The sequence below is a fragment of the Rhea americana genome, unplaced genomic scaffold (assembly GCF_003343005.1).
Source record: "Rhea americana isolate MKP2758 unplaced genomic scaffold, rheAme1 scaffold_54, whole genome shotgun sequence".
Classification (NCBI taxonomy): Eukaryota; Metazoa; Chordata; class Aves; order Rheiformes; family Rheidae; genus Rhea; species Rhea americana.
The window spans coordinates 1,630,742-1,649,443 of NW_028186690.1; the positions used below are offsets into that span (position 1 = coordinate 1,630,742).

The 18,702-nt window shown below is 36.2% G+C and overlaps 1 protein-coding gene across 1 annotated transcript in view; it reads right to left on the reverse strand.

Annotated features, from left to right (window-relative positions):
- Positions 1-18,702, reverse strand: part of CNTN1 (contactin 1) — a 172,518-nt gene that overhangs the window by 72,907 nt on the left and 80,909 nt on the right. Inside the window, exons 3-4 of the mRNA XM_085318503.1 lie at positions 4,488-4,617; positions 2,270-2,442 (exon numbers count right to left, since the gene is read on the reverse strand). Of these exons, the coding sequence (XP_085174629.1) occupies positions 2,270-2,442; positions 4,488-4,617 (303 nt within the window). The remainder of the gene's footprint in view (positions 1-2,269; positions 2,443-4,487; positions 4,618-18,702) is intronic.

The window sequence follows — 18,702 nt, forward strand, 5'->3', positions numbered from 1 at the left end:
ACATAAAATCAATTTTATCAACTCATATAAAACCTATAATAGTTTGAGTATATTCCTATTCCATTTTCAGCATGGACCTTACTAAGCAACTACTTTTTGCCTTCAAAACATTTTCTGACCTCTTCCCCAAATGTTTATTCCCCTTGTTGCAGACCTTTCCATCATCTTGTAAAGTTGCCACTATTTTTCATCTCTGCTTTCACTGGAATGGCTTAATGTTTAAAATCTGTTACAGAAACCAGAAAATGTCCAAAATGATAATCATTAGCAATAAATTTGTTGTTAATTTCATACTGCCTTGCATATAGACAGTGAAGGGTTTAAGGAAAAGAAAAGCTATCACTGCTTTTAAATTATTTTAGCTATTTCCAGTTTACGTTTTATGTCTAGATGTTTTACTTATAGTGTTGAGTAAGTTTTTAAAGTTTAGCACCATCACTACAGATCTCAAGACAGAGGATAGGATAAGCAATTTACATATGTAAAACATTACGTTACTACTTAGGTAGAATGGTCTATGCCAGGTGCAGAAATGTCATACAATTATCAAGATACTTGTATACTTTCTTCCCACTTATGAAATTCTCTGTACCCTGATTGGGTCTTGATGTCTTCTTTGTGTAATCACTACTTGGTTATTATTCAAGAATTATAACGAACATGAATCTGTGAACTCTTAACTGAAGGACATTCATTTTTAACTAGAGTGAAAAAACTAACATAATCACTGCACTCTTATAAGCACCGGTTAATAACTAGAGAGTAGGGAAATTTCTCCTCATTATGGTTCTTGTAGCCTCTCTGCTATGAAACTGCTATGTTTTACTATTTTGAAACTGTTTTCCAGCAAAAAATAACAATACATCAGCTTCTGATTTTGGTCAGCACACACCAAAAAGGCACTAAATATTCTTGAATAATAAAATTCCTTCCTTAAAGAATGTGTGTATAACAGCTAAAAAGGATTGTAATGGTTTTATAACACTAGATCTAGAAATAAATGTTTCTTTTCTTCCTAGAAGATAATCCAGTTCTACTAAATACGGTGTCTTCAAATGGATTAATCACCATTCATTTGAAATCATAAAGTTTACAAGTGAGTCTGTTTTTTGTTCCACAATTTTTGCAAATTTAACCTCGGGATAGAAAGAAAAAGTGTCTCTTAAATTGCAGCTAGTCAACATTTTCTTGAACTCTTCTAAAAGGTTGTTGTCATTTTTCAGTCAGCTTATGCATATTCAAAAGTTCTACTAAAGATTAGACATTTTCTGTATTATTTTTAGCAACTCTGCATTCAATTCTTTTGAAACTGTCATAGCCATTGTGAAAGGAAATAGTTTTTAAAAATTACCAGAGAAGAAGAGGAGATTAAACATAACACGGCTTTACAGTCTCTTGAGTCTACTTGAGATATGTAATCCCTCAGTACCACAATTACTAGCAGAAAAACGAAGTTTTCACTTCACCTCTAGTCTTATACTAGGAGTGAAACTGTTCTGCTCAGGGACATTACTGAAAGATAAGAGGCTCTGATCACTTAATGTAGGGATTAAATGGCACACAGAGCTTTGTGAATGGTCACCAACCAAGAGTGAATTTCTTTTTTGTCTTCTGATGAAAAAAATATTTCCGGGGGGGAAAAAAAAAGCATTTGAAGGCAAAATAACCTAGAAATCCCAAACCCTCTTTCTTCACTCAGAAAATGTTACATTAAACTTCATGTAGCACATCAGTCCTTTACAACGCATATATCTGTTGATGGTGTATGTCTTTGCATATGAACACATTCGCAAGACTAGATTATGATTTTCTGAAGTTGACAGAAATGGCCCTCGGCAGGAGATTTGGTGGAGAGAAGGAGTCGGGGAGTATGCTTTMCTACAGAGCGTCATGCCTTCCTGCGGCACGCAGCCCCGCTGCAGCTTCACTAGACCAGCGCCTGGCCCCCACAGGCCCCCACTTGTGTCTTTCTTCTGTGCCTACTTCCCCTGTGGTTCTACCATGACTTTTAAAAAAAGTCTGGACATGATTATTTTAAGATCTGGCTTTGTGAGTCTCTTTCATTAATAATTTAATAACAAATTACTGGAAAGGTTTTAATGTGAGCTGAATAATAAAGAATATCTCTCCATACTAAGGCACTTAAGAWTGTTCTTACAGAGTAGTACAGCTATATGAAATGTAAGCAGAAAACTCTGCAACATAAAATATTGGACATCTCAAGCTAACTGGAATGTTTCTATACATTTTGCCATAAACATCTGCTTACATCCAAAACTCAGAGCGGCTTCACTGCTTCTGACAGTTCCAAAGATATTCGATACTATACAGACATATTTTCCAGCATCCTTCGATTTCTCTGGATTATTGATTATCAGTCTGCCTCCCACCATACTGTAGCGTTCCTTTGTTAAATCAATATCCCAGTTGTTGAGCTTCCACCTATTAAAAGAGACAAGACAGATGTAAGATTTGCCCCCAAAAAACAAACCTGGTAAGACACATAATTTAAAAAATATCTTCCTAATGGGCTCATATGTTGTGATTAACTATACATGAGATTATTAATATATTTCTAAATATGTTTTTATTTAAGTTTTTCTCCAGCAAAAGCCACCAATTTGACCAACTTCACAGGTCCTTTACACATGACAGTTATCTCAGTCTGCTTCAACCTTCTCAGAGATGTTTCCTAGGTTAAAACTCAATGGCCATGTAGTTCAGGGTACTAGAGCTGGCTGTAAATGAGATAGTTCAGGTGCTGGAAACATAAATATAGCTGCACAGAGCTCAGAACAAGCTGCTTCATCTTGCAGCGAAACAGCACGTATTTGCTACAGTCACAACACTGACCACAGGTCAGGCACTGTTACTGGCAGAGTCACAACAGCGGGAGCTCGGCACAACTCGGCTCTGCTTTTCCTGAGCTTCGGGGTGGCCCTCGATCAGCTCCTTTCTGCCACAGCTCCCCGCTACCAGGTCCTGAGCCAAACAGTTTAAAGACAGCACAGGTACAGACACAGTGCACACCAAGCGCTGGGACTATAAATGTCCTCAAACAGCCGGCGATCTAAGGCCACACTGGCGAAGAAAACATTCTTTCTATAACTTTAAAGTATGGACTAATGTGATATTCAAGAGCTTCTTGCAAACTTGCTCTAGGGGCTGCAAATGTTTCATAAAGTCTGAATTCCAGCGAAGTCAGTGAAAAAACAGCGGCAAACCTGATGTAAGACCTACCTCTTACATTCAAAAAAACTACTAGAAACTTCTGTCTTAATTACTGTAAAACCCTGCAGTTAGTTTACTGAATTGCTGTAACTTTCACTTCAAGGACTATGGGAGGAATGCAGTAGATGAAGTATATCCCTTATCTACTTCTACTGACTTCAGCAGAACAACACAAGTGTGCGTGAGCCAGAATTTATGAGCTATAGGAATTTGTGTCTATTACTGTGKCCACAAGGGGGAGCCCATAATCTTGTTTGGAAGCAATTTTAAATTTCCTGAGCAAAACCAGAAAGATGCAACTTACTATACGTAAAGATCAAAAAAGCCTTGTAAACTGTTTTATGTCACAAGCTAAAGACATATAACGGTTTTTGAAAATGAGAAAGTATGCTTGTGTGTTGCTTCCTTTTTGAAAAAYTGTACGAAAATTTTCCAGAATAATGATTTTGGAAACAAAAATTGCAATTTGCCAGAGAAAGAAATGATAATAAAAGTGATCCTAACAAAAATATATTAAAATGCAACTAAAATGAAATAATTAAATGACAGGCTTTTCAAGATGGAATAAATCGTATTTAGCCTTCACAGGATTTTAGAGGTATTACTTCAGTCTTGTGAGATAATAATGATCATATGAGCTGATAAACTCATAAGGATGTCACAGGCTCTCACAGTGAAGCAGAACTGCTCTGTTAGTAAAAACGTAAGTATCATGGAAGAAGTCATATGTGTAAATGTATACTGAAACTAGATGAAACATTTTCCCAGAAGAAAGTTTTTCATGTCTTCAGTGGTATATCTGGCTCATTCCTCAATGTCTCTTTATAACAGAGTGGCAGTTCCTACTTGAGGTAGGAACCTATATTGAGGTTCAACTTCTGGTCCTTCTTTCAGAATAAAGTGGGATAAAAAAAAGCTGTATTGAATCAAGAAGAGCAGGGACTTGAACCTCAATCACCCCYAACCTAAGCTAGAAAGACAGCCTCTTTACTATTTTTTAAAGGTCTCTTTTTTCTTTTGCATCCAGATCAGTATTTCTTTCAAATGGTAAAAACATTTAGTGCAACGAGAATGTAATATTTTTGACACTTGCAGTCTAGACATTTTAGCAAAYTAAGAGAAGGTTGATTCTTACTGAAAAATAGCGTATCTCCCACTGTTCTCCAGCACTGAAGATTATATTTACCTGTTAAGACAGCCAATTATTCCATACAAAACCTGAAACATTTGTTACGTAAAATACAAACAGATCTTACCTGTAAGTAGGAAAAGGAATTGCTCGAGCCCTGCAGTTCATTGAAACTTGTCCATCTGAAGATTCTTCTGGGTAGATGGTATCAATGGGCTGTTCCTCAAAAACAGGTCCATAACCTTTGTTTCCTTCCTCTAAGAAAAGGTAATTTCAAAGTAATTATTAGTTTTGTCATCAGATTCACATCTACTACATTAAAAATGYGAGGGCTGAACAGTTAGCTCTGCAAAATAAACTTTTATAGCATCAACAAAACCAACACAGTATGGATAACAAAAGTGCTGGCTTTCCTTCACTGTGATTCCTGCTTCATTCATGTCCTCTGGCAACAAAAGTAATTTAAACTATGTTCACACATAACTACATTCCCTGCCTTCTCTGCTGACATYATCGGTTATTTGTCGCAGTTTATGCCAGTCTTCGTGGAAACATTTATGAATTGAAGTTATGTCCTTTAGGAATACAAGCAAGACCAACTTATTTCACACATGCCAATAAAGTCTCATCAGACATCCAAATGCAAAGCAAAAATCTAAAGATTAAGTGATTCTTATCTTACGACCTATTTAGTTCTAATGCTTTATGGATGGAATCTTTACTGCACTATACAAGGGAAATAAGTGAAAACTTGCTTCAGAGAGGCCAACAAATTCTCATCAGATAGGTCTAGCCACAAAGCAACTYTAAAGATTAAGTGCTCCTTAGCACCTACTTAGCTCCAAATGTTTTATATACTTTGAAGAAATCTTAACTGCATTGTACAAAGAAAATATTAATCTTAGGGACTATAGCTGAGCATTCCGTTGTTTCTAAAACACATTTCTCTTTTTTATTCAAGCTCAGGTGTATATATATATGTATAAGAACTCCCAAACGACCAAAACATAAAAGAAGTCCTATATAAAAAAATAATATAAGTTTGCACAGTCAAGCAAAGGTGAATAAACGTCAAACTTAAGTTTTGACAACAAACTATTATTTTAATCTTTATCCTCCATTTACTGATACTGTTGTAAAAGTTGCAGGGTCTGCCTGTCCCTACTTCATTTCTTCTTGCCTCAATCTCCTCCAAGTACRTAAGGCTGCTCTTTTGTGTCTGGGTATCTGTAAAAGCAAGACTAGGAGCAAAGGTTGAACATTCTTCTGGCAAAAGTGTGACAATTATGGGGAAACTTCTGCTCAGCAAATCCAGGACATAACTGTACTTTGCTGTGAAAAGGTCTGGAAGAATCYTGCAATACCAGAAAAACAAACACAGTTTTCCTAATATGATCTTTAGAGGTGGTTGAATTTTTTTAGCTTAAAAAAGTTTTCCCCAAAATATTTCTTCCAGTACTATGCAGTACTATCTGTGCTTATGATTATGATTTTGTACTCATCTCTTTAAAATTCTTGGCCTTGATTTTAATACTTTCTAGATTAAATTAGGAAGGTTTTATAAAGCCTAAAAGACAAGACAAACCTATTTACGTAACTGTCATGTAAACTATGTATGCATTAAAACAACATAGATGCACAAAACAATCCTTATTCATAGATAGACAGTAGATTAGAGCAATAGCAGAAAATTGGTTGCAAATGGATAAAAATAAGATCTCTTCCCCRTTTTAGTTAGCATGAAAATAATCACTGTTTCCCTTGGGGACAGGAACAGGTCCAAAAGGTACTGTTATGCTGTGATATGTACAGTCACGCAACTTCATTTGCAGAAGGAATTCAGAGAAGAGAAGCCTTTCAAAAAAGCAAAGAAGAGCACTAGAAAGAMAGACAGAGCTTTTGAAAATGATCTGCTTGCTTTGATATTTTAAAGCACAATGCTCCATAAAAACTTATATACTGTTAGATCAAAAGAAGTCATGTCATACTGTCAAGGCTGGAATCATGTATTTACGCAGAGCCTAAAATGACTGAGCGACAAACCTGGCGGCAGTTTCTGTGCAGTTCTTAAACATGAATATAAAATAACAACGGCTGCTAGCACWAGCAGCAAATAGTTTGCCATATCATATGCAGCTGACTGTTTTCACCTTAGGACTCAAATGATGTTACAGACCACTTAGGCATTTCATGGCATGCATTTTTAATGCTTCCAGCACTATTAATTTTACCGAGTGAATGTCTGTTTCTCACACCTATCAGATATGCTTTATAATGGCAATTCTGCTGCAGTCAATTACGAATTCAGTTTCAGATGTCTAGCTGAGCAGAAAAAGATGAGCAGAATGCATGTTAGGAATGGCAACGAATAAATCTTTCATTCTCAGTCATAAATTGAGTGTGGACCAATAATCTGTAAACAGCATGGGGGAGAAAAAGGAAGAGAAAGGCCATATGAAAAAAACAGCAGAAATGCCCACACTTTACATGAAGAAGTATGCATGTGCAACTAAGTTTGGGGATTGAAGGAGGGTAGATTGACAGCACCTGGAAAAAGATTGCTTGAAAGACTTGATTGAAATTGTGCCTACAAGAGAAAGGGGAGAGGTTAAAGCATAGAAAGAAAGAAGAAAATGGAGATAAACCAGGGCTGAAAAGAAGGACACATTTCACCAATTCTGATCCTGCTTTAGACAAGAGGATGGTCTACATGACTTCTCAAAGACTCTCACTGCCTTATTTTCTGAGTACATTTCATGAGATTAGTATTTGAAGTTGGAGCAAAACCTATCATCTAATTCTGGCTATTCRAGGCTTTCTACAGTGAATTCTACAAATGAGATTGAGGATTTTCAGTGGTGTTAAAATGTATCAGGAAGTCTTTGGGAAAGTCAAGAAAATCTGTACGTGCTGAATGAGATCATGGATCCTCTGTAACAGCCGGTGCTGCTGGAAGGTAGTCCTGACCCCTTTTCCCAACCGATACTCTAGCTGTGCAGTGTCATTTCCCCTCTAGCCATTCTTGCAACACCTCTCATGCTTGTCTGACTTCTTGGGTAGCCGATAAAGCTAAAGAAAGTGGACATCTATTCACKTTTAGCTTTCTGAGTCAGTTTTCTGCAGTTTAGTGAGCTGAATTGGCTCAATGATGAATATCCATGCTGGTGCAAAGGACAGGATTGGACCGAGCAGCACAGAACAGGGAGAGGCGTACAGGCTTCCACTCGTTCAGGGGAAAGGAAAAAGTTTGTCCTACTGACTGAACCACTGCCTAAGTAAGACGGATATATCTGAAAGCCTTACCACTACTCGCAGATAAAATATCAAATTATATTAGTACACCTTTATTTTCACAGCACAAGCCTGTGAGAAATCATAATATAAAATATTCATGTTCAGAAAAGATACCGAAAAGATGTCTCAAAATAACAATCAGAAACCACCTAAGGCAGTAATTTTCCAGTCAGTTCATGAAATTTTGTCAGAAGTAGAAAAAAAAGGCATAATAAAAAGGTTTAATCAGTGCATATCAATTCTGTATATTTATTTCAGGTAATGTCAGAATTTTCCATATAAATGTATTTTACAAAAAAATGAAATAACTGTCAAATGACTTAATTGTGCATTCTCAGCTACAGTTATAATAGTTAATATTACTATTTCAACACTGCATAAATTTCAGTTCCTTTGTAGTCCCTATGATATCTTGGGTCAAATTTTCATTTAATATGATTGATAAATGATACACACCAAGTTAAGATGGCTCCCTGTTCATAAAGAAAGGAAGAGCTTTTCCAACCCATATACATTCCTATTGTATTACTCAGGTCATAAAAAGAAAATTCAAAAAGAGAAAAAGAAAAAAGAAAAAAAATCCATAGCTCATCAGCCTTGGATCAATCCTCCCAGGAACCCCCACCTTTCACCATAGATCTCTTATATATCCTAACCATCTRCCCACTCAAAAGGCCTTGCAGCTTCTATGCTGCATGCTTCTGGTTCTCCCTTGTCTCTCATGTCCATCTCCCCTTTGGGAAGAAAATTACCCTTTATSCTTAAAGGTAACAGAAAATTTAAAATATATCCACCATATAGACCCATTTCTTGTGTTTTATTTCCAGTAACCTCATCACTGTCTGTTGCTGCTAGAGAGCATATTTCATTCGTTCAGTATTTATTTTCATAATATAATTCCATGTATAATTTATTAATTCTACCTATTGCTGAAATTACACTGACACTAAAATATTCACATCAGGAACAAATTTGGCTTACATTTAACAAACATAGCAGAGAAATTCTAAATGGATTTTTGAATGSTGAATGACTTAGCAAAGTGCCTTGGATGTAAGGCACTATTAACATTGCATTTTCAGTTTTAGCTGACTTCAGAAAGACAAAGACTCTGCAGATCCTGTGTGATATTTCCATTTTTTCCASCTGAAGAACTGATATATTTTAAGGGTAGGAGGAAGGGAAGGGACTGGCTTGTTAAAATTAATGCAGTTATTGTACATCAGAAATACCCTAAATGAACCAACTAACATTTCAGCTTAGCTTGCAGATCTCCATTCACAAACACATTAGTAAATACTGTTGATGATAGCAGTGCTCTCCTTATCTGTCCTTCGCACGGGCTTGCCGCAGGCAGGAGGAATGCTGAGTTTAGATAGGGAGAGGCATGGGTACTTGGGCAGTTTGGGATTTGAGGCTCAGCGGTCTGAGCCRTGAAGAAGATATGTGATAAACACATTCCCAGGCATGAAGTTTGAGACACGGTGAAAAAAAGAGGATGCAAATGTTGGAATATTTAGAGATCTGGGTGGTGGCATTAGTTGTTCAGAAAACACCTTATCATTTGCATTTTCTTGGCCCAGTGACCTACACTATCCTTGTTGTGACAACACACTTATTTTTGTCAAATTTCTCATTCCCTAGACACCTGCCATGACTGTGTCCCAGTCTGTTCCAGACCTGCACAAGATGAATGTACTCCCAATATTCAGGGCAACAAGACTTCCAGGTTTTCACTTTTGATCTTCTAAATACATAGATTTTAATCCTTTAAATTACAGTAAATTGGTTGCTTCCTCTTTTAATATAAAAATACAAAGAACAGTGACTGATTACCTGATTTCTCCCAACCTGAGGCAAGATCTGCCATCCTAAAAAATGCCTTTTTGACTAGTTATCAAAACCCTCCAGTGAGTAAGACTCCGTAATTTTTTTTAGCATTTCCATTCCAATTTCTAATGATCCTTACAATTAGAAGACTTGTTTTTCTTTTAATATCTAAACTTTACCTCCCATATTTGGACTTTCTGATGAGCTTCCTAAAAAATTCCTGAATATCCACACTTTTACTAAAAATTTTCATATTAGACCTGAGTTTCATCTTGTATTTTACCAGTCTCTTGGCTGCTTACTCCCCTTAGTACATAATACTGAAATAAAAAATGCACCAAGAGGGTCTCTGGACAATCACCCATGCTATTTCTCATGTACAATGGAAGCTTTTATATACACAAATATTTACATTCTACATAGTATTAAACAATGGTACCAGCCTGTTACCATAGACAATATATAATCTTCAACTCAAAACATCAATGTCAGTGGGTTAGAGCGCTGAGGAAATAATTTCTCTCTTGAGAGACACCAGTGTTTGTTTGCTTCATCACCAGTCATCCAGATCACTTTCAGTCACAACAATTTATTTTATTATTAGCTAATTCAGTCCCTAATTTATTTTGAAAATCAGTTTTATTCATAGATTAAAGACAGTGTCATGAAGTAAGCTCCTGATAATTACAGAAACCATAGCCAAAAAGGAAAGTTAAAAAATATATAGTTTATTAAAGACAACTTACTTTTCTTTCTTTTTTTTTTTTTTTTTTTTTTACAGAAGAAAACAGCAGTTAATGGTCATATTTTTACGGAAAAGTAAGTAAAATCAAAATTGTTTGCTTTTGTCCTACTCATTCTCAGCTACAGATTTTACATACAGCAAATGTTTTCAGGGGTTGTTCAATAATGTGTGTGGTAAGTCATGAAACATAAAATGCTTTAACAGACTTTTCTTATAGATAATCTGGATCTGTAGCACTCCAGTATCTCAAACCTTACTGAGATGACACAGATGAGAAAAAGTTCAATAAAYGCAGTGAGAGCAAGAATAGTAATTCTTTTATTTTTTTCTTTCTACAAATTCTACTTTCTTGTGTACAGTTATAAATTTAGAGTCTCTTGGCATTAAGTGTGGGATTTAGCTCACAAAATTTTTAAAATCTAGGGATCTTGCCCAAACTAGTCACACAGGTTTTCCTGACAACCAGAGGGGTTAGACAGGCAGCTGCAGCAGGCAATCCATCCCATTTGTCCTTCACCAACCACAGAGGAAGCTGAGACACCTAACTTACATTACATACCTAACTTACAGATAGTTAAAATAAAGCGAGATGGATCTTCCCATATTGGAGTCTGGATTTACCTGACTGCAGCTGTGCGTGCAGCATGACCTAGATGCTGTCAGCCGAGCCCAGYGTACAGAAACCTGCTCCTGGCACTGAAGCCAGTGCTGAAGCCTCTTGCTGCTATTCAGTCTTCTGAGGTAGTTTTAGAACTATTCCCATCAACAGGAAAACTAACAATTTACCTCTCATTTCTTAAATACTTTTTTTTCCCATGAACCTTATGTTGAACTCTGTTAAAATAGTGATTTTATTGACACATACCAGAATRAAGTTTCCAACATACTAGATAATTTACCAGGTTCTTTTCCAAAATTGCTATTATTTTGACGCAATACCTCTAAGCATCATTTACCACCAGCACAGATACTACATTTGGATCTATAAACAATAAATCTCTAAGCATATCTCTAATCCATACAGTGCCTGGGGATAAAATTACTGTCTCTCTGGGTATCTGACTTGGTGGGATTGTAATGTTTTTGAAGCTTTTCTAAATCCATTTACAAAGCAGAATTTAGTGCTTGGATTAAATTTGACAAATGGTTATGCATGAAGCTGAAGTGAATGCATATGGAACAAATACATGATTTTGGCAATTTTCCTTCTTATCATTTCAATCAGAAAAAAACGGGAAATTTGGCCTACACAAACTTTCCTTACTTCTGCAGAGCTAGAGGGGACTGTGCTGCTTCTTACTTCACTCTGTGGGGTCCGTTTCAGCTTGTCAGGCTTTGTTTACTTCTCAGAAAGACTTAACTGCATTACTTCCAGCCCAGGGAATGAGAGAGAGATTAGCCCACACTAGTACTTCTCCTGGATCAGGGATATACTAATGAGAAAGCAAAAYGACATCAGTTAACTACCTTTAATTAGTCACAAAATGGAGAGACCTGCACAATCCAAAGTACGAATTAACATGTACAGGCACCATTAGCTACTACCCGGTATTYCACAAGAATTTACTCAAACTGCAGAAATATATTTCAGTAACTGCATCAAGAGTTAGGAACTAGGCAAACGGTCACCCTCAGCATCTGGCACAGCGTTGCTGAAAYAAGGGATCCTAGTCATGCTAGAGTACTTCATTCAATGAAGTTAGAATCCTTCCTCCCACACTCAAATTTTTAATGGTCCTTCCTAGGTTCAGTCATGATTTGTTTTTAATTAGTTTTACACTTGGATAGTTTTAGTGACTTAGGAATWTTCTGGATATATACCAATGAGATGGCAATTGGCCTAGCGTGCATGTTTTACAGGGCGTTCGGATAAAAGAGCAAGTTCAAATACAGTAAACCAATTGCACTAAATTTCCTTAGACGTTTGCCATTAATTTCAGTAATGGGAATCATAAGGTTGATATATATCACACAGGCAGGAAACACATGCTCAGAAGAGTATATGTTCTTAATCAGGACTTGCACGGAAGAACAATTGGAAAAGGGAAACAAGGACCACTAAGTTTACTGGCAGATGCAGCTAATAGTAATTACATATTACTTTAGAGTTAGCATTTAATAACTACCATAATTCAAATAGACCTATTTTCTTGGTATATCTATTTTCTTTCGTTTGACACAAGTACACTGGCAGATACTTTATATTTGATCTGAGATTTTTTTTCTAGGGAACTTGAAAAGGATCACTTCTATTCCTGTAATTTATTTGTGTAATTAAATTATTTGTACAGGCTGCTGCCTGTCTTTTTAATCATTCTCAAATTTTAGGCAATTAATCCTCCAGCTAATCCGAATATAAAAAAGTAGAAGAAACCAGAAAACTCCCAAAGGCAGTAATATACTCAATGTTACTATTAGTGTTGCAGAATGATTTTCTCAGACATCTCTCAGTCAAGATAAGTCACTACACCATGTTAGGACATCTGTGTATCATTCTATCTTCATATTGCTTGTATGATAATAAGCAAAGAATGTTATGAATCAAAATTTACTCTCATTTTCTAATTTTATATCATAATGTGAAAGCAGATAATTTCAAGCAGATCTTCATTTCCTGCATTCTTTACAACATCCGCATCGCGTAACAGAATAGTTATAACTCATATTTCAGGCAGTAGGTATGGAAAATACATCACTTAGGAGTAAAAATAATCTTATTGTCTTATTATCTTGTATAAAACAATTCACTTCGAAGATAATTATAAGAAGGTTATCAAGGAAAGCTCCATGGCAGTTTTATGACAGGTAAACATCTAATAATTCCATTACTGTGAAAATATATGTTCAGCATAAGATGCTGACTTTCCCCTGGAAATATAAAATCTTTAACTTCATTAGTAGAAGAGGTAAAATGGTACTACTGCTTTCTTAAAGTGCATAATAACAAGGCAGCATTGAATGTACTTATTTACATTCATTAAAGGTCTCTCATTAGAGGTCTCTCACATTCTTTAGGGACCTGATCCATCACAATATGTAGCACATAAATTGACCCAAATCAACAGGATTACTTATGAAAGTAATGCTAGGTATGTGTTCAGGTCTTGTACTGGATAAGAATCAACTTGATTCTAAAACCAACACAAATTGTGATGTGATATTGGTAGCATATCATAGTGAAATGTTTTCCAAAAATCAATGTCAGATAAAAACTAAATGAAAAATAAATATAAAATTATTTGCATTAGCATCTTTATGCTCTTTTTCTAACGAGCAACTTCTTCTGTTCCCGCTTCCTGTACACTTAGCTATTTCCATGACATTTAACATTGCTAAAGGTGGCTGGCTGCTCAAGACATTCGGAATCACTCTCGCCAGTATTGATCTCCCCTACATTGTCATATCCTGTTACATATTTTCACACTATAGAGGGCCAAAGATCTGTTGACACAGCACATGGCTAGATTAACCTTGAATGTTAATGGATTGACTGAACAGAAAAGTCACGGACTCATTCATTATCTTAACTATCTCTAAGTTATCAGGTTTCACATTACCATCATAGCTCTAGAAACCACTTGGTATTTAGAAATGGATCACATACAGTATTCACTATGTCAAAGAAAAGAGGATTTACCAGTATCTAAGAAGTTCATGTTCAGTACAAAGCTGGTCTGGGAATGATTCAAAATATCTCTGCCAGGCTCACAGGAACAGAAACAAGGCACTTTTAGGTTTCTGAGCATTATGATCACAAAGCACATTATGATTACTTATTTATAAATGTCAAACACTTCCTCAGCAGCACAAAATGGTCTTGTAAGATCCAAGCAGGGATATGGCAGACAAGATATGCAGTTATTAAGTATATTCACGCACTCCATATTTTTAGAGGAAAATGTATCTCTCTCTTTAGCAATTGTGAATAATGTCATATGCTGTGGTAAAAAGCTTTAAATAATGTAGATTCCAGCCCTCAGTTTTCAACATGTATTTTTGAACCTACCATTCTGGAAAAAATCCAAGCAATATATAAGTTAAGGTTTCAGTTTTTCTACTTCTCTTATAATCATGTGCAAAAAATTGCACTTGCATTTATGGTAAGCTTATGTGCTAATGTTTCATAACCATAAAACTCATGATGTAGCATTTCACAGTCTAGAAAGAAGATTCAATCATCTTGCTGTAGAAGAGGTACCAGTGCAAGCCATTAAGAGGTTAAAAGGACACTAATTCTCAAGAGCCCATTAGCAATGAAGCAGAACAAGTAACTACACAAGTAGTCCTACTTCACGTTATACAAAAAGGTTAGATTGTCTTGAGAAAGGCTGCTTCTCTTTACCTGGATTGAAAAGGGCAGGAGAATTGCTCCTACCTATGGCCTTCTCATATGTGTCACTGAGGTTCTTGATGAGCCATGCAGTTAATTACGTAGTTTCTTCTTTATAGCAAGTTTCAAGTATGAAAAGTGCCAACCCTTGACAAAAGCAAGTTTTTCCACTTACGCCTAGGAATGAAAGCGTAACATCTGCTTGTCTTCTGAGTTTACCAATAGAAATGCCAACAAATACCAATTACAGTAGTTTTAAGTATACTCACCTTTGTCAATCAGATACTTAAGTCATTTAGATGATTTTCCTTAGAAACCTAAGTGTTATGCGGAAAGAGACTTAAGAGCCTAAGAGCTTGATCTCATGGGAAGGCTAATACTCAGCAAATTAGGAATGAATGTAGAGTGCACTAGCTACTCTGCACAATCTCCCCACATAGGCCTTCCAAATGCATATGAAATACCAGCCACATACTCAGAAAGGTAGTATACTGTCTAATCACATCCTCATACATAGACTAAATTAACTCTCCTGTATTGACAAGCTCTGTGTCTTACTGGTGTTCTGACTTAGTATCCTAAACAGGGATACGATTATTGAATATAAGGCATTAGGTTCCCTAAATAACAGAAATACTTTTGACATTTTTACCCTTGGACTATTACCTCATTTTGTACAAACCAAAATTGTGAATAGAATGCCAAGCTGCTATCTGAGGCCTGARCTGACCTCAGATCAGGTACTACCTGGCCCTGCACTTCAAAGTCCCCCCCTAAAAACATAGAACAGTTTGATTAGAAAGAAAACATCTGAGGAAGAGAGTAACATTTTTTGCTATTGATTCCTCTTACAATCAAATGTCATAAAGTATTCATGAGCACAACAAAATAAGGACTTTGCATTTTTTAATTTGTCCTGCTGAGAAAGAAACAGAACAAGTCTGTTGCTGAAACAGACCCTTAATCGTTTTAGTCCAAGGTTATTATCCCATCGTTTGTGTAACTGATTTGTACGGGATGAGCTTGATGAAAGAAAAGTCTAAAATCTAGACTCAGCAATAAGATACGAGTTTGAACAATAAGTCAGGCAACTTAGAAGTGTCCTGCAGAGAGCACAGATGTCAGGGGAAAGAGAAGAGTCAAATACTGTCATCAATAGGYACGAAATAACTCTTCTGGTAGTGGATTGACAATCATCACCATATTCCCTGAGGACTGATCTGCTGCTCCCATTTGCCTTGCACTGCTCAAAGTGCACTCTGAAAAGCAGCTCTTATTATAACTTTCTGTTATATTCAGTAAGTGAAAATTACTTACAGTTTTTTCATCAATTTAAATCTGCAAGGCTACATTTACTTGGATAAAGCACTAATTTACTTGGAAAATAAATATTTTTCCTGTCTCACTACAGAAGATTATCTCTGCCTACACTTCAGATGCACTGATCACGTAATGTTTGTGTCCCGTCATTCAAGTAACTGTAGTTTCCCCATGATGGGCAATGGACAGTCATTGTAATAATTTTTAAATTCTGCCCTTGATTACCACAAAACAGGCTGGCTAAAAGGCAGGATGTTTAATCCCAGGCAAATTCCAAAATTCTAAAAAAATATGCATTTCAGYTTAGGAAAAAATGGAAATTTCCTGCAGCAGGAAAAAAGTCATTAAATGTTCATTAAATGTCAAAATAAATGTGACCATTTCAAGCAAATCCTGAAAATATCAAGTCAGTGTGGCTTTCAGTTTCTCAGTTTCCTAGTTCTGTGTTTCCCAAATACTTCCAGCAGGAAAATCTGGAAATTTTCAAAGCTCAGTTAAAGCATGAATTCTAAACACTTTCATGATTCTTGGCCGTTATCTTCAAATCTGAGGCAGACTATACAGTGAGACATCTCAAAAGGCATTGACCCTGAAAGATTTAAGTTTCCTGGCTCCAGAGCAGTTCATATATAGGCCTGTTTAGGAGCCAAGGGTTGCAGAAGCCTTGACTGATGCCTTCAGGGTCATGTATTTGTCAGCCCTAATGCAACTTCYACTTTAGAACCACCTAGAACTGTGGACTCAGCAACACAGGAGGCAAGGTATCAGGTGAGCCAAATGTACTTCCAACAAAACTACCAAAACTACACATTTTGTTAAAAATTGTTGAAGTAACTTTTTGAACAGGCTCCAYGCAGAAGAACGTTTTGCCTTCAATATCTACTCCAATGCTAACTTGTCTTCTCACTCTGATCCTTATTCTGTCTTGCTACTGAAATCAGAACCTTGATCTTTTTTTTTTTTTTTGGATATCATCCCAACTCCCACATTCTCTAGCACTGTTGACATTGTCAGCATTCTCCTTCATAATACTATGTGTGGAAGAACATCTTCCAAAACTTGACCAGATTGCCCTAATTGTATTCGTTCTGCCTCCACACCAGCTATCCTTCACTTATTCTTCACATCCTTTGTATCCTTCACACACTATCAAAACTGTCAAACAACCCCTTATATATCATTTTGATTACTACAGCTACATATTTTCTGGTTTCTATGACATTCACATTGCCAAGAAATACATTAAAGAAGAAAATTTGCTAAGACTAACTGCCAGCAACACTGGTACTCATTTGAAATGAGAGATCCTCTAGCAAGTCTCAAGTGCTTGGGCAGTGAGGACTGCAACTTCAAGTTTATACAATCCAGAAGGGCATAATAATGACTAGATGACAAAGGCAAAAATTCTCTCAATTCAAATAGATCTCTAATTATTTACACAAAGTAAAGCAGGTCCAAGAGTAGAGGGTGCAGTGCTATCCAGCCTTGGGTAGCAACCAATTCCATTGACAGTAGAAGATATTAGTCTTCCATATTGGAGGAGAGTACCATAATCTTTTGAAGTGGTGATAGATCTTYGGGTTTTTGAGGAAAAATGTGAACAAGTCCTGGGCTGGATTGGGTTGGATTATGCATACTGGAAAATAAGTTAGGAATTTTYTTTGAAATCAAAATGCCTTTTACAGATAGCACTATTAGAACCTCTCACCATGCAAAACCCTTTGTACCAATGCCTCTTGTTTTTCKGACATTAGTCTAACACAGTCAACTGTAGTAAAGCAAAAGATCAGATTTATATTGCTATGAACACACCAATGCATACTCATGCAAGCTCATTATGCCCATCTTTGGTTTTTTTTTGTATCACTTATTATTGATGCTATCACTTATTATTGATGCTAATAGCACACTATCTTCCAAAGTATCTCTAAGGCACCTGGCATAAGGTGTCCATGAGATGAGATGTTGCCAAGATTTCTGGCTTCAGGGCACAACTGCAATACACATAACGCACAAATAATAGCATTAATCATCTGGTGCTACCTTTCCAAGAAATAACTGAGCATTTGTTCTCAGTGGTTGACTCATACAACTTTATTACGAATCAAAGTCCAGTACTTACTTGGCTACTGTAGCTAATGATTTTGATGGATACAAATTTCAACATGTCAGGACTGAAACTATATGTGTAACATTACTGACTGCAGTTGACAGCCTTTGTTCAGGAAAAGCCCAGTATTAAAATAATGAATTTTAATTTTTAATTTTGGTGCCATCAGCAACCCTCAGATCTGAACAAAGAAAAAGACCTTGAAACACATAGTAAGTACACAGCCAGTATTAGATTTCAAAATTTTTAAGGTCTGGATTTGTATTAGATGCCAGTATATCCTTCACTGAACTCAGTCATGGAATAAAAAGCTCAGGGTAGTTCAAATCCTTTTTAGAATACAGTTACATTCTGGCTAAGCCAAAAAGCAGTCCTGTGAGCTATTAAGCGATTTCTTAAAGGCAATGAGCTTACATCACAGTACTAATCAGATTTTTGGACTCAGTAATACAGACAATATGATCTCATGATATCATTACAAACTGAAATGGTAGGCCAGATAAAGCAAGACTCTGGGCTGCTTATTTCTATTAAGGATTCATTAATTACGAAACCCCAAAACAGAAAAAAACCTCAAAATGCAGTGGAAGTATCCTTGTCAGTAACTTGCTGCTAAAAGCAGAATGGCTCTAGCAGAACGGCTCTACAACATGGTTTGATATGTATTAGAAAATAACCAAATCATTAGTATGCAATTTTTAGATTTTTCAAAA